Source organism: Poecilia formosa, unplaced genomic scaffold, assembly GCF_000485575.1.
Source record: "Poecilia formosa unplaced genomic scaffold, Poecilia_formosa-5.1.2 Scaffold34, whole genome shotgun sequence".
In the NCBI taxonomy this organism is placed as follows: domain Eukaryota; kingdom Metazoa; phylum Chordata; class Actinopteri; order Cyprinodontiformes; family Poeciliidae; genus Poecilia; species Poecilia formosa.
In genome coordinates this window covers 955876-968215 of record NW_006799973.1, presented here as the reverse complement: position 1 = coordinate 968215, position 12340 = coordinate 955876, and the positions used below count along the sequence as shown (strand labels likewise).

General features: G+C 41.0%; 1 protein-coding gene across 1 annotated transcript in view; it reads right to left on the bottom strand.

The window, feature by feature from the left end:
• cacng7b (calcium channel, voltage-dependent, gamma subunit 7b) overlaps positions 1-11888 on the bottom strand; it is a 16653-nt gene extending 4765 nt beyond the window's left edge. The window contains exons 1-5 of the mRNA XM_007550024.2: positions 11585-11888; positions 4670-4865; positions 4285-4371; positions 3095-3235; positions 110-255 (exon numbers count right to left, since the gene is read on the bottom strand). Coding sequence (XP_007550086.1) covers positions 110-255; positions 3095-3235; positions 4285-4371; positions 4670-4865 — 570 coding nt within the window. The 5' untranslated portion in view covers positions 11585-11888. The remainder of the gene's footprint in view (positions 1-109; positions 256-3094; positions 3236-4284; positions 4372-4669; positions 4866-11584) is intronic.
• Between the last annotated feature and the right edge of the window lie 452 nt (positions 11889-12340).

Below are 12340 nucleotides of genomic sequence, written 5' to 3'. Positions count from 1 at the left end.
ACACACACACACACACACACACCCACACACACACACACACACACACCCCCACACACACACACACACACACACCCCCACACACACACACACACACACAACCCACACTGACCTCTTTGAGTAAGAAGGAAGAGGCAGCAAAGGCGAAGGACCAGCCGTAGTGGTAATTGAAGAACTGCTCTGGCTCTCTGGGCCGGTTCATCACCTCATCATTAATACTGGAGATGTAGAGCACCAGACCCACCACCAGACTGAGGCCTGCATGCAGCACATTTGCGATGACAATGACAGAGAGAAACGGAGTCAGATACATGGAAGTTCATTATACTGCAATAGAGATACTCGCGGCAATGCGGCCGAGGAGAAAACGAGAAAGATACGAGCTGCCCGTGAAAGCCAATTAGCCTCCAAAGTGATATCGATAAAGAACAAAGAGATGGATGAGAAATGCTCCGGAGTGAACTTTCACCACACAAATCCAACTACATACAAAACATGTTTTTTATTTAGAATTTTTTTGCAATGAAACACAAATAAGTCTGAGATATTGAGTGTTTCCACAGAATTTTTTTAAAAAAAGTTTATAACTCGGTTCTGTACATAAATTCTCCCACAAAGCCTGAACAGAGTTTTAGTTTGTCTGACAATAGCAGGCCAGTCCTTTTCTGAAGCATTCCAGTTGGGTTTCTCAGAAGAAAAACCTCCTATTCATGGGAATAAATGGTTCCCAATGGAGAAGGATCAGAGATATGTAACACGATGTGTCCCAGGAGACAAACAGAGGCAGCCAAGTGTGTGTTTGCACGTGTTTCCTATTTTCTTTAGATAAACACTGATGACATTTTAAGTATCTGTAATCAAAACCACAGCCTTTACTTAAACTTGACCCACTGTTTTTATTGATTTGTGATATAAGTGGAGCCTAAATGCTCCAGTTTAGCTGGATGTATTATACTGATCACATACTGGCTGCTAAACGTATTTCTTCTTCATTCTTTAAAACTACAGATAGCCTAACCGGCATGTTCCCCATGTTAGCATATTTTAAAATTATTTTAACAACTTTAAGGTAACATGTTTCTTGTAGGCATTTATAAATACCAGTAAATATAAATGAATGCAGAAGAATATTTTCTTTACATGTTGTACATCCACTGGACTAAGTAGTTTCAAGGCAAGTTTAGTGAGAATCAAATATGAACATGTGGGAAAGACCCTCATGCACACTGTTAAAGTAAGGTGGGATATCTATGATGCTGTGGGTCTTTTTGTCCTCAAAGACACCCTGGGAGGCTTGTTAGATTGCACTCTGGACTTTTTCTTTCAAGACAAGTTGGATAAGAAAAAAAAGCTGCAAAAACTGGAAAGTGATTTTTTTTTTAATGTGGGACAATAATGTGAAACATATCAAGATAAACACCAAAAACCTGCAGGGTGAGCTAAAGGAAAGAGACCCAGAACGTAGAAATTCTACATATTTGTGTGAAGAGGAGCTGTCCTTTAAAGGCATTTAATATATATATATATATATATATTTTTTTTTTCATGAGGTGTGCCAATAATGTGGCTAGTACAGTAAAACCTTTTCATCCCAGATGTAGCCCATGCATCTTTAACTCCCCCCCCCGTGTCCTTCCAGCAACCAGACATGAACTCTTCACTGCTTTTAAAATGTTAAATGCATGAGGTACAACATATGGCATCCGTCAAGGAATCAATATTCAAAGACAGAGGCCTGCTGAAAGAACCAGATAGGATTAATTTTAGATATGACTGGAACATTGAAATGAGGAGCTGCGCTGTCTCCAGTTGTGTCTCTTTACTCAAATGGCAGGTCTAAGAGGTTCTCTTGTCGACAGACCTGCTGCTACGAGAAGCGGCTCTACGAAATACTGACTCGGGGAGGCTAAATGCAAATGCATGCCAAACCTATTTAGTTTGTAAAACAAATTAAAGTTTGAAGGCATGGAAAATGCAGAAACCATGCTGCTGTCAACTGTGACGTGACAGTACATCTTCATTCACGCATCTGCAGTGACACAGAGAGAAATCTTCATGCCCAACAAGAGCAGATGACAGAAAAGGACGAGCGAGCGTTGGGCAGAAAAAGAACAAAGGCAATTTATTTATTTATTTATTTTTTTAAGTGGACATGCACGACTGTGGAGTAACAGAAGCGAGGAAGAGGAAAAAAAGAGAACATCAGCCTTCAAGCAAGCTCAAACATCTGCGGCTCTATGCTGGGTTTTTTTTATTTTTTTTATTGTCTGGATTGTGCTATATTAACCAGAACATGGTGTTACCGCTCGCAAACTGCAATATTCACTAGACCACTGCCTCGGGGATGTAAAAGGAATATTCTGAATAATCCATATATACCACCGAAACCACAACAACCACAACGGACAGAGAGGGGAATGTGAGAGGAATGATAGAGCTGATGGTTTACTGCAGCATCACAAACAAGCAGTTCAGTCCAATTACTGTCATCATCTTTCAGCCGAAATCTCTGACACCTCAGCGCCTGATGCTCAAATTTTATAACCTTTGTTACATAACTCTTTGCTTTTACAACACACTTTTTTATTTTACCCCAGTCCCTACTTGCTAAAGCTGTTGTATCATAATCTGTTTGATAGTCCTTTCATCTCTGCTTACTCTTCAAAAAGTATCAAAAGGAAAAAGCCTTCAGAGAGCTTAAGCTGCAGCGTGCCTCCTGATAGTTTTTACTCTCATCTCCAGCACAGGAAAGGGGATCATTAGTGCCCCCTGCTGCTCAAGAAGCATCCCTACAGAACTGAAGGGAAATCTGTTTGAAATGCCTTTTTTATTTTTCTGCAGAACACTGACATTCTGCAAGCAATTTTAAAAAAGCCAACTTTTAAAAAGAGAAGAAAACTTTTAAACCCTTGGGTTGGGGTGCTGAAAATGAATCCTGTCACTTCTTCTACTGACAGCTGGCACACCTGTACCCCAGTCCAAAAATAAGAGTCATTAACAAAGCATCGCCATGTGTGACGCAGGACACGGCCGGCTTGCTGTAATCAATCATAATGTGAGGGAGCAGTGACAGCGCGACATGAGTAATGGTTCCCACCTGAGAGAATGAAGAAGATGCCGGACACAAAGGCCAGGATGGTACGCTGCGGCCGGATGTGTCCGATGTTGCTGATGACGAAGGCCGTGAAGACGAAGAGCAGAGACACCATGGGGAAGGGCGTGGCCGTGCGAACCATCTCTGTGGGAACAAAAGGTCGCCGTGTTAAAAATAGCTCATCTGATGTTACCTGGAAAGAAATGTTTCCACGGAACAAGAAAATATTCAAAGGCAATCCAACGCAGCATGTTGTAAAAATATTCACACCTCTTTCTATGAGATATATCAACATGAATTGGCACATATTTTCAATTTGATTTCACAAACAAATATCAGAAAAGTCGGGTTGCTCTCATAGTCAAAATCTCTGATTTGGCATTTTGTGAAAACTTTTCCCCACAGAACAATGCTGCCACCACCATGTTATACAGTGGTGATAATGTGCTCAGGGTGATGTGCAGTATTACGTTTTTTGGGGGGTTTACACCTGAGCTGTGGTTCTCTGCAGCTCCTCCACAGTCACCTCGGTTGCATCTCACTTTATTTAACAGTCACCTCGGTTGTATCTCACTTTATTTAGAGGCATCAAAATAAAGACAGCTTTCCCCAACACTTCTGAGTTTTTTTAATCTTTTTAAATATTTGAAAATTATGTCTCATTTTCTTCCATTTTGAAATTATGTGCAACTTTGTGTTTGCCCGTCACATAAAACTGCGATACAATATAGCGATGCTTGTGGTGGGAAATTGCAAACCAATGTCTAGATATGTTAAGCAAAACAAAATCGTTCTGAATTTGAGAAACGTCTGCTGCCTTTTATACATAATCTCAGAGTCCGGAAAAAAGTGACAACAAAACACAAAAATATGCTTTTTATACATTATACACATTTGATTTCAGGTAAAAGAGCTAGCTTCAGACGTACATTCCCTCCAAGCTGAGGTTTTTTCACTTTTCTTTTTTTCATTTATGACAAGAACTCTGAGTGAAAGGAGGGGAAGTCCTCTGAGACTGACCCTCCCTCTCCTCGAGTCCCTCTGCACCTGAAGGCCTTTTTTCTTTCACTTCAGATTCTTCACCCTCAGGCCTTCTCCATCCCCACTTTTTCAATCTAGTCAGCTGCACATTACTCCGTATAATTCCTTTGGTAAACAACAGACGTGTAATATCACATCCGTCTTTCACTCACTCAGGATGTTTGCCGTGTTTTCGGTGGTGATCTCTATTTCGGGCTCGGTGAAGTACTCCGAAGCAACACACCTACCGTTCTCTGATCCTGTGAGGAAACAGAAATTGGAGAACGTTAGGTTTGCTTTTAGGATCAGAGTCGGTCATGCGTGCAGAAGCGCAGGTCTCGGTGGCCTCTCTCGCTGTTAACAATCATGTTTTCTGACAGATTTGACTCCAGAAGCCACAGGCTCCCCTCTTCCTTTTCTCTCTCGAGCCAGACTTGCCCTCAACTTGCCAATCTTCAATGCCTCTTTATGCTCGTTTGTTACTTTCTTGTGCTTGGATATCAGGTGTGTGTGAGTAAGTGTAAACACGTGCACACGAGTGTGGTGATGTATTCCTACCAGCCACAAAGCAAACTCTCCAGAGGCCAGAATGCAGAGCCATCTTCACCTCCATGCTCTGGTTCTGCTGCAGGATGATTCCCTCCACCATTATGAGCCAGTAGTCGGTGGATACAGCCACCCCCACCAGCAGCAGTCCGCAGGCTCCAAACACTGTGGACAGGATGGTCAATGCACGGCTGCTGCATGAACTCATCTGGAGGACAGAGGGGCAGAGAGAGGAGAGCGGTAATTCAAATTCAAAACTGCGGAAGAAGGAGAGACGAGGCAGAAAAGAAGGGGGCCGTGGAAAACGGGGAACTCCGTTTTATCAAACGTGAATCTTATTCACAGGGACACGCCGCGGCTGGCTGTTCCTCTGTTCTCGCCTTGTTATTGCTGGAGATGATTTAGTGACACACACACACACGCTGGCAGCCAATCGCATTAAAGGTCGGAGAGGAGCCAATGTAACAGATGATGACCTCACCGGCGAAGTTAGACGAGGATTTTAAAAATGGAGGGAACAGAAGCATAAAGGAGACGGTGACTCAGTCGCAGGCTTTCTGTGGCTTAGTTCTGGCTGAACGGCACATGCACGTTTGAGCGAGCTGTCTGTACAGATTCATGTTTCTCAGCGCACGTGTGCCGCATGTGGCTGCTCCGCCTCTGGCCTCTACTTAATTTGGACTGTTGTTCATTTGAATCAGCACAACGAATAAGGAAAAGCACAGAAGAAACAGAGGCATGTTCTTTACTCCAGCCACAGAGCCTTGCAAATGTATTTGGGGCCACTCAGACTTCATGACATTGTGTTATGCTGCAACAGCAAAAAAAAGTTTGATGTTGGTTCAGCTACATGTGGTGAGGCAATGGCTCGAGCAGCTTTGCACGTCTAGAAAATGATATTTCCACTTGTTCTACTTTCCAGTCTCAAGTCTTTAGCAGGTTTTCTTCCAGCGTTGCTCTGCATACAGCTACACTCACCTTTCCATTAAATGTGACCAGCCTGTCTCTGCTGAAGAGAGCATGATGCTGCCACCACCACCGTGTTTTGCACTTCAGGACGATGCAGTTTTTTCATATTTTGCCTGTAGACCAATAATTGGAATTATGAACTATTGAACCTCAGCATTAAATAATTCCCTTCTGCCTCTCCTGAAAAGGAACATTTTCAAATCCTCCTCATGCTTGTCATCTTTGAACTATCTTTCTTTTTAAAGAATGCCACGGAGGATTTCAGGCTTCTCCAGCATACTTGAAAAGCCACCCTGAACTCCAAACAAATATCATCTAAAAGCTCCCTCACTGTCTTTTTCCTTTTCCGTCTCACCTTCTCTATTAGCCTTTCAATTGTAGTGCCATGTAACACCAGAATTGCGAGACTGAAATATAAACAGATGGACAAATTTAATATTTTACATGTAGGCCAAAAAGTTTCCTAATGAAGCTCTGAGGCTTTCATAGAGCAGCGGTTGAAATTATGCACGAGCAGATGCTGTTTACTAATTGGGTGTTTCTGAAGGCAGTTGTTTGGAGAGTAATATATTTATAGGTATCACAGAAAAGAGATCTGAAGGTACATGCTCAGCAACATTTTTGGGGTCTTTCAACAACAACAACAACAACAACAACAAAAATCAAAGACCATGTTTTGTATTGTTTCAGTTTGACAGGTGTAACTTTGTGCTAGTCGGTCACTTCAGTTCCTGTTACATTATGTTGAAGTTTGTGGTTGCAACAAGAAAAACTGGGAAAAATCGAAGGGGTAGGAATACTTTAACCCTCATATTATGTTATTCATGTTATGTTATTGACGTTTAGATACCATGCTGCAGTGTAAAATCTACACTGCAGCATGGTATCTGTTTTCTCGCTGATGTTTTTTTTTATTTTCTTCAGGGCCAGTTACTTTCTGAACTGTCTTTTAACCTTGTGTGTAAGCAACCAGAGTAAAAATGAGAGAAGGGAGACTCTGGCTCTTCTGAGCTCGTCCTCACTTATTACGCTGCACTACACACACAGCAATAAGCCTAACAAACAGGAGGGAGTGCTCAGCAGAATTCGTCTTCCACTGGTTTCGCCTCTCAGGCAGCATAATGGCTGCCTCGCCTTATTAACGCTAGCTGTTTAAGAAAGGTAAAGAGGCTTACTCACCAAAGACCTGCAGGCATTCTTACTAATTGTGTGTCCCCTCTGTGTTAATTTACAAGTTTTTTTTTGGTTGTTTTTTTTCCACGCGTATACATAAACTGGCTCTTCAGTGTATAATATAATTAAAGTTTATGGAGTTTTTCAGGATCATACGCTTGACAGTATTTTAATTGCATATAATTAGCAGAGGGTTAATGAGTAGCTTTTTGGATTTGGAACCTCTGCCTGCAATACAGCGTTTGCCAGCAGATGCCCTTGTTTCCGCGTGTGGAGGCTGTCGACCTCATGTACTGTTTTGCAGAATGTTTGGACGGATTCTTGGTAAATCATTAAAAAAAAAATAGATAAAGAAAAGTGTCAGGATGCAGCTGTGTGACAGCTTCCCAGATCCAAATTCAGCAAATTCAAAAGGTGTCGATCAGTTCCAGCCAACTTTCAATCACATGGTGATTCCCTGTTATTCAGACCAAATGCAACAGACTCTTTTTTTTTATATTTTCTTAACAAAAACTCGCTGAGAGGCGTTACTGTCATTTTCATTTTTTTGGAATCAATTGCAGCAGAATTCAGTGGGATGCAATGTAGAAAAAGTATTTCCTCCCTCACAGATGTTCTCTGTTTTTGCTGCTATGATGTTTGGAACAATCCAACAAGTTTTAATATTAGAAAAGCACAACACAGGTAGACCCAAAAAGACATTTTCAAATTATGATTTTAGTGACAAAGGAAAAAGAAGTTATCCAAACCAACCTGCGAAAGTATACTCTAACTATTCTTGCATTAATTCATGAAATAATTGTGATTAATCACTCTTTATTTTTGGAAAACTGAGCTTATTTTCACTATTCACACTTATTACTACCAGGTAATGAAGATGCCATTTGTTGCATCTTCAACAAACCATTCTGACAACATGAAGTAGGCTAGAAGACTTTAAAAAGCAACACACTGCGCCCAAATACAAGGGAATTCAAGAACAAACAGGAAACAAACTTATTGACATCTATCAGTGTAATTATCCACAAACAGAGAAATCATGAAATACTGCTGGACAACATTTACTCCAAAAATGTATCAACAACTCATCCCGGAGGTCATAAAACAACTCAAAGCAGCATCCAAAGCTCTGCAGATCTCATTTGGCTCAGTTAATGTGTTCATGATTCAAAAGTAGGAAATAAACTCTGCAAAATGGCTGTGCTCTCTATCAGAAAGCTGCGGAGGTGAATGCCTCAACTACAAGGTAAAATAAAATGATTGGCAATGATTTAAGCACAAAATATCAAATGAAAGTAGGAAAGTACAAGACGAATTGTCAGGCAGAGACACAATCACATGAAAAATAAACTACAAAACATCGGGTTAAATCTTAATGATGCTTTTAACCATTTATCAGCTACTTTCAAAGCCACAAACAAACAAACCTGCAGCAACATGAAAAAGCCATTTCTTTATCCTGCCTCGTCTTTGTGTGACGAATCCTGGAGGTCTTTTAGAGCGAAGCTATAACAGTAACAGTCGTCCTACAGGGGAATGAAATCTTAAAGATTAAGCCTGGTCCCATCTTATCTGGACAACCATTGTGGAAGATGTGACTGCTGCAGAAGTTATTCTGCTTTCTTTGCTGCAGCAGCGCGACTGAGTAGAGGCTCTTTGTCAACGAGGGGTGAGAAGGAAAAGAAAAAAGAGAGGTAAAGAGTGCACATGTTTTGAGGAGGCATCTGATGTGTCAAAGTAAGAAGATCAAGCAAGAAAATGGTTAGTAATATGGGAGACGGATTTAAGAGGAAAGTAAAAACCTAATCAGACAAACAAGGCTGATTAGGTTAATCAGCATAAAAGATGCAAAACCACCAAGATCAAACAGATTTACAAGAGCTAGAAAGCAAAATGGCTCTGTCATCTGAGGCACCAGGGCAAAACTAAAGATTTGTATGAAGAGTTAAGCTAAGCATTAGTCTGCTGCAGACCTGTTCTTAAACATTTCTTTTTTTTTTCCCATTTTCTCTTCCTAACTAGAAGCTTATCCATCGAGACACTGGGATTTAGACAAAGTGTGCAAGAGGAAGTTATGAGTAATTTCACATTAAATCAATGAAACTTTACTGAAATGACAAAGCATGACGGGGCGCAGAAAGGAATGTGACAATAAGATCGTCAGCACGCAAAAAAAAAAACTCCAAAATGAAGAGTCACCATTGTGAAAAATTAGTTAGAAAGAGTTGGACTGAATTAGAATATGAATACTGCAGAAATTGAGAATTATTAGGAAGTCAAGTTGCTAATCTTTTTTCAGCACCATGGACAGCACCTACACCATTGTTTTCAGTTTGCTTTAAATGCAAAACTAGTTTTATGACCAAAACTAGCATTCAAGCAGGTGAAACTTTTAACCTTTAGTGTGGATTCACATCACTTCCTCTAAAGCTGAGGATCAGGTCACAATCAGTCCCATAAGAAAATAAGAAGAACTCACTTTAATCAGAACATTTCCTTTGTGATCGCTCCTCTCTTTACTTTGCAGTTTTAAGAAACACAAACCCTAATGAAACAGTCAGTAAATCAAACTTCAAACAACTTTGTGCAACACAAGGTGCTACAGATGATTAAAAACCAACATGTCTGCTACAAAAAAGCAAACATGCAGACATAAAGCACTAAAAAGTACAACAGGAAAAATAATTAAGCAGAAACATGAGATACAATCTTATCATATACTTTTGAACCAGAGAACACTAGTAAAAATAGATAAATAAAAATGAAGTGGTGAAACCCAAATATCAATAAAGCCTTACGGAGATTAAAAAGAAGCCAAAGTAGAGATAAAATTATAAAATCAAACAATTTCTAAAAATCCAGATAAAACCCGTCAGCTCAAAAGGTAAAAGAAAATTATTTAGATTAAATATATATTATATATATATATATATATATATAATTGATACTTGATGGAGACGCCATAAACAGCAGAAGAAAACAATTTCCTCTAGAGATGTGTGATAGTAATCCCACTTTAAGGCTTTGACACCTCAGCCTTCTTGGCCTCTTTCTCCCAGAAAGCAATGAACCAATTTAACTGGTTAGATAGGAGCCACAGGGGGACAAAAGGTTTAATTCACTCTAATCTATCTCAATCTACAGATTGGCACAGCCTTTATAACTCACAGGACAAAGAGATGCCAAGTATAAAGAGGGTGTGATGGATAACAGGGAGGGATAAGAGTTTTGGTTTGGGGGATGTGGCTTTCTGCCCAAAGTGGCAGGACCTGGAGTGGGCAAGCGAAAACATAATCTGGCAGGGAACAAGCTTTCTTCTGCTTACTACGGTCACACAGTTTTTACTGTAAATGACGGATGGCGGATGATCCTGAAGTTCGAAGCTGATATAGAGCTTATGCTTCTCTCCTGCTGTGATTTTTGATGTGAGCAATATGGGAAAAGTACTTGGAAAAAAACGTGCTAGGGATGCCGCTGGGTAAAAAAAGACAAAAGATGTTTGGGCAACTAGTGTAAGGAACTAAAGCTGTCTGTTAATTGCAATCTGAACAACTTTTCTGTCATTGAGCCAGTCAAAAAAAAAAAAAAAAAAAAAGAATGAGTGTCCCTTTCTAGTGGCCAAAGAAAACACTGTAAAGATAATATTTCTGCACTTGGCAACAATTAATGAAGCTTAGGCATTTGATTAGAGACTTATTCAGAAATAGGGGGAGATTTTACAGTGTTTTAAGAACTGAGGGCTTGATTTGAGCAGAACTAATTCAGAGCCAGAGAGACTTGGACTGGTGAGACTGGAAGGGAATGATTCCACACTGAGCAGGGTTTATTTGCAAAGGGAATCAATTTGTGAAAACACTGTGAATGCATATCTGAGACCCTTTGAATGGAGTCAATAGACTGGTAAGACCTGATTAGCTTATTTTGGTTTGACTGGGCTAACCTGAACAGAATTAATACGCACTGATTAAAAATTTTGTGTTTAATGAAACCTTCATTTGTAAACAATAAATAGATTTAAAAAACAGGGAGAATATGACTGACCTATGGGGAATATTTCATGCAAGAACCCCCTCTGGGTAGGAAGATGTGAAAACCTTCAGAGAACACAGCAGTCAAAAAAAAAAAAAAAACAGGAACCGAGAAAAAGTGAAAGAATGTATCAAAAGAAAAGTCCTTGGCCCAAAAAATGGAAGGAGTATCCAACGTGGGCGCGCACCACAGGAGTGCGTCCACGCACTGGAACTAGAAGATGTGCTGAACTAATTATCCCTGTGTGCAGCGTCTCACCAATCGGGCTCAGAGAAAAATCTATGAAATCACTCACGGGGAAACCTTACGACTTCCCGACAACTAAACGCAGAGATCCTGACTGAACGGGAGGCTTTGGTCTCTGCAAACGGTTTCTCTGTGCAGCAGCGAGGAGAGCTGAACATCCAACACTGTCATCTCTCTGCTGAATACATGTGTGCACAACCAGAACCCGAGCCAGAGACTGCGCACGGAGTTTCTAGGCGGGGGGCTGATAAACACAGAGTGAGGAACATGTGAACGACGTGAAACTGCAGTGGAGTTGTGTGGGGATGGATGACTTGGCTGTCGGAATAAAAGCATTTCCCGGTGCGCTCCGGAACGAGCTGCTGTCTGTCTCTATTAACACGACGCGTCATGATTCCTGCTCTTTTCCACAGCTACCACACACGCGCGCGCGCCTACAATTCAAATGACTCAGTCACCATTGTAATTACTGCCAACAAAACACAGGAATCCAGAAGGAGGAATACTCACGGTGCCACGAAGAGTCGTGCGCACACGTCAGGAAGCCAAGAAACCCCACACCAGGGGAGGCTGTGCTGGGGGTTTTGTCCCTTCCTCTCCTCCGCTCTTTCTTTCTTTCCTTCCTCTTTTCCTCCTTCTGGGTGTTTACCCTTAAGTTCCCCTTCCCATCCTCGAAATGTCTTTTCTCTCCCTCTTCCACGCAGTCTGTCCCAGGCACTGCGGTGGATCGTTTACTGAGCTACTTTGGCTACAAACACAGAGAAATGCTGTAGCGGGGGCAGGAGGGAGAAGTGCTGGAGAGAGAGAGAGAGAGAGAGAGAGAGAGAGAGAGATGTGGACTTTGGGTACTGGTTTTATTTCTCAACTGAACCACATCCGGATCAATTTTATTGCTGGTTTTAGTGTTTTGTGCGACGTGCGCAAATTTACACTGCAAATATTTTAAAAATGTTCGTTCAAAAGAAATCCTTTTTTCTCTATTTCTTTTAGTATTATCCCACTAACTCAGTCCTTTGCCAATCGTAGACCGATCCAGGTCTGCATTATGGGTTTAACCCAGCGTACTGGGTTGGAGTTTTTTCACCAAAAATGGAAAATTACTAAAAACCGTTAAGCCAAGTAACAGCCGGCTAGTGCTTGCAGGGTTTTGGGGGCCTGGCGCCAATCATGAGTCTGTGATCAAGGTGAGTTTATTATTACCCATAATTTGTTGGACAGACCAGAAACCATCATGAAAGTAAGTCAGTATATAAAAAAAGAAAATAT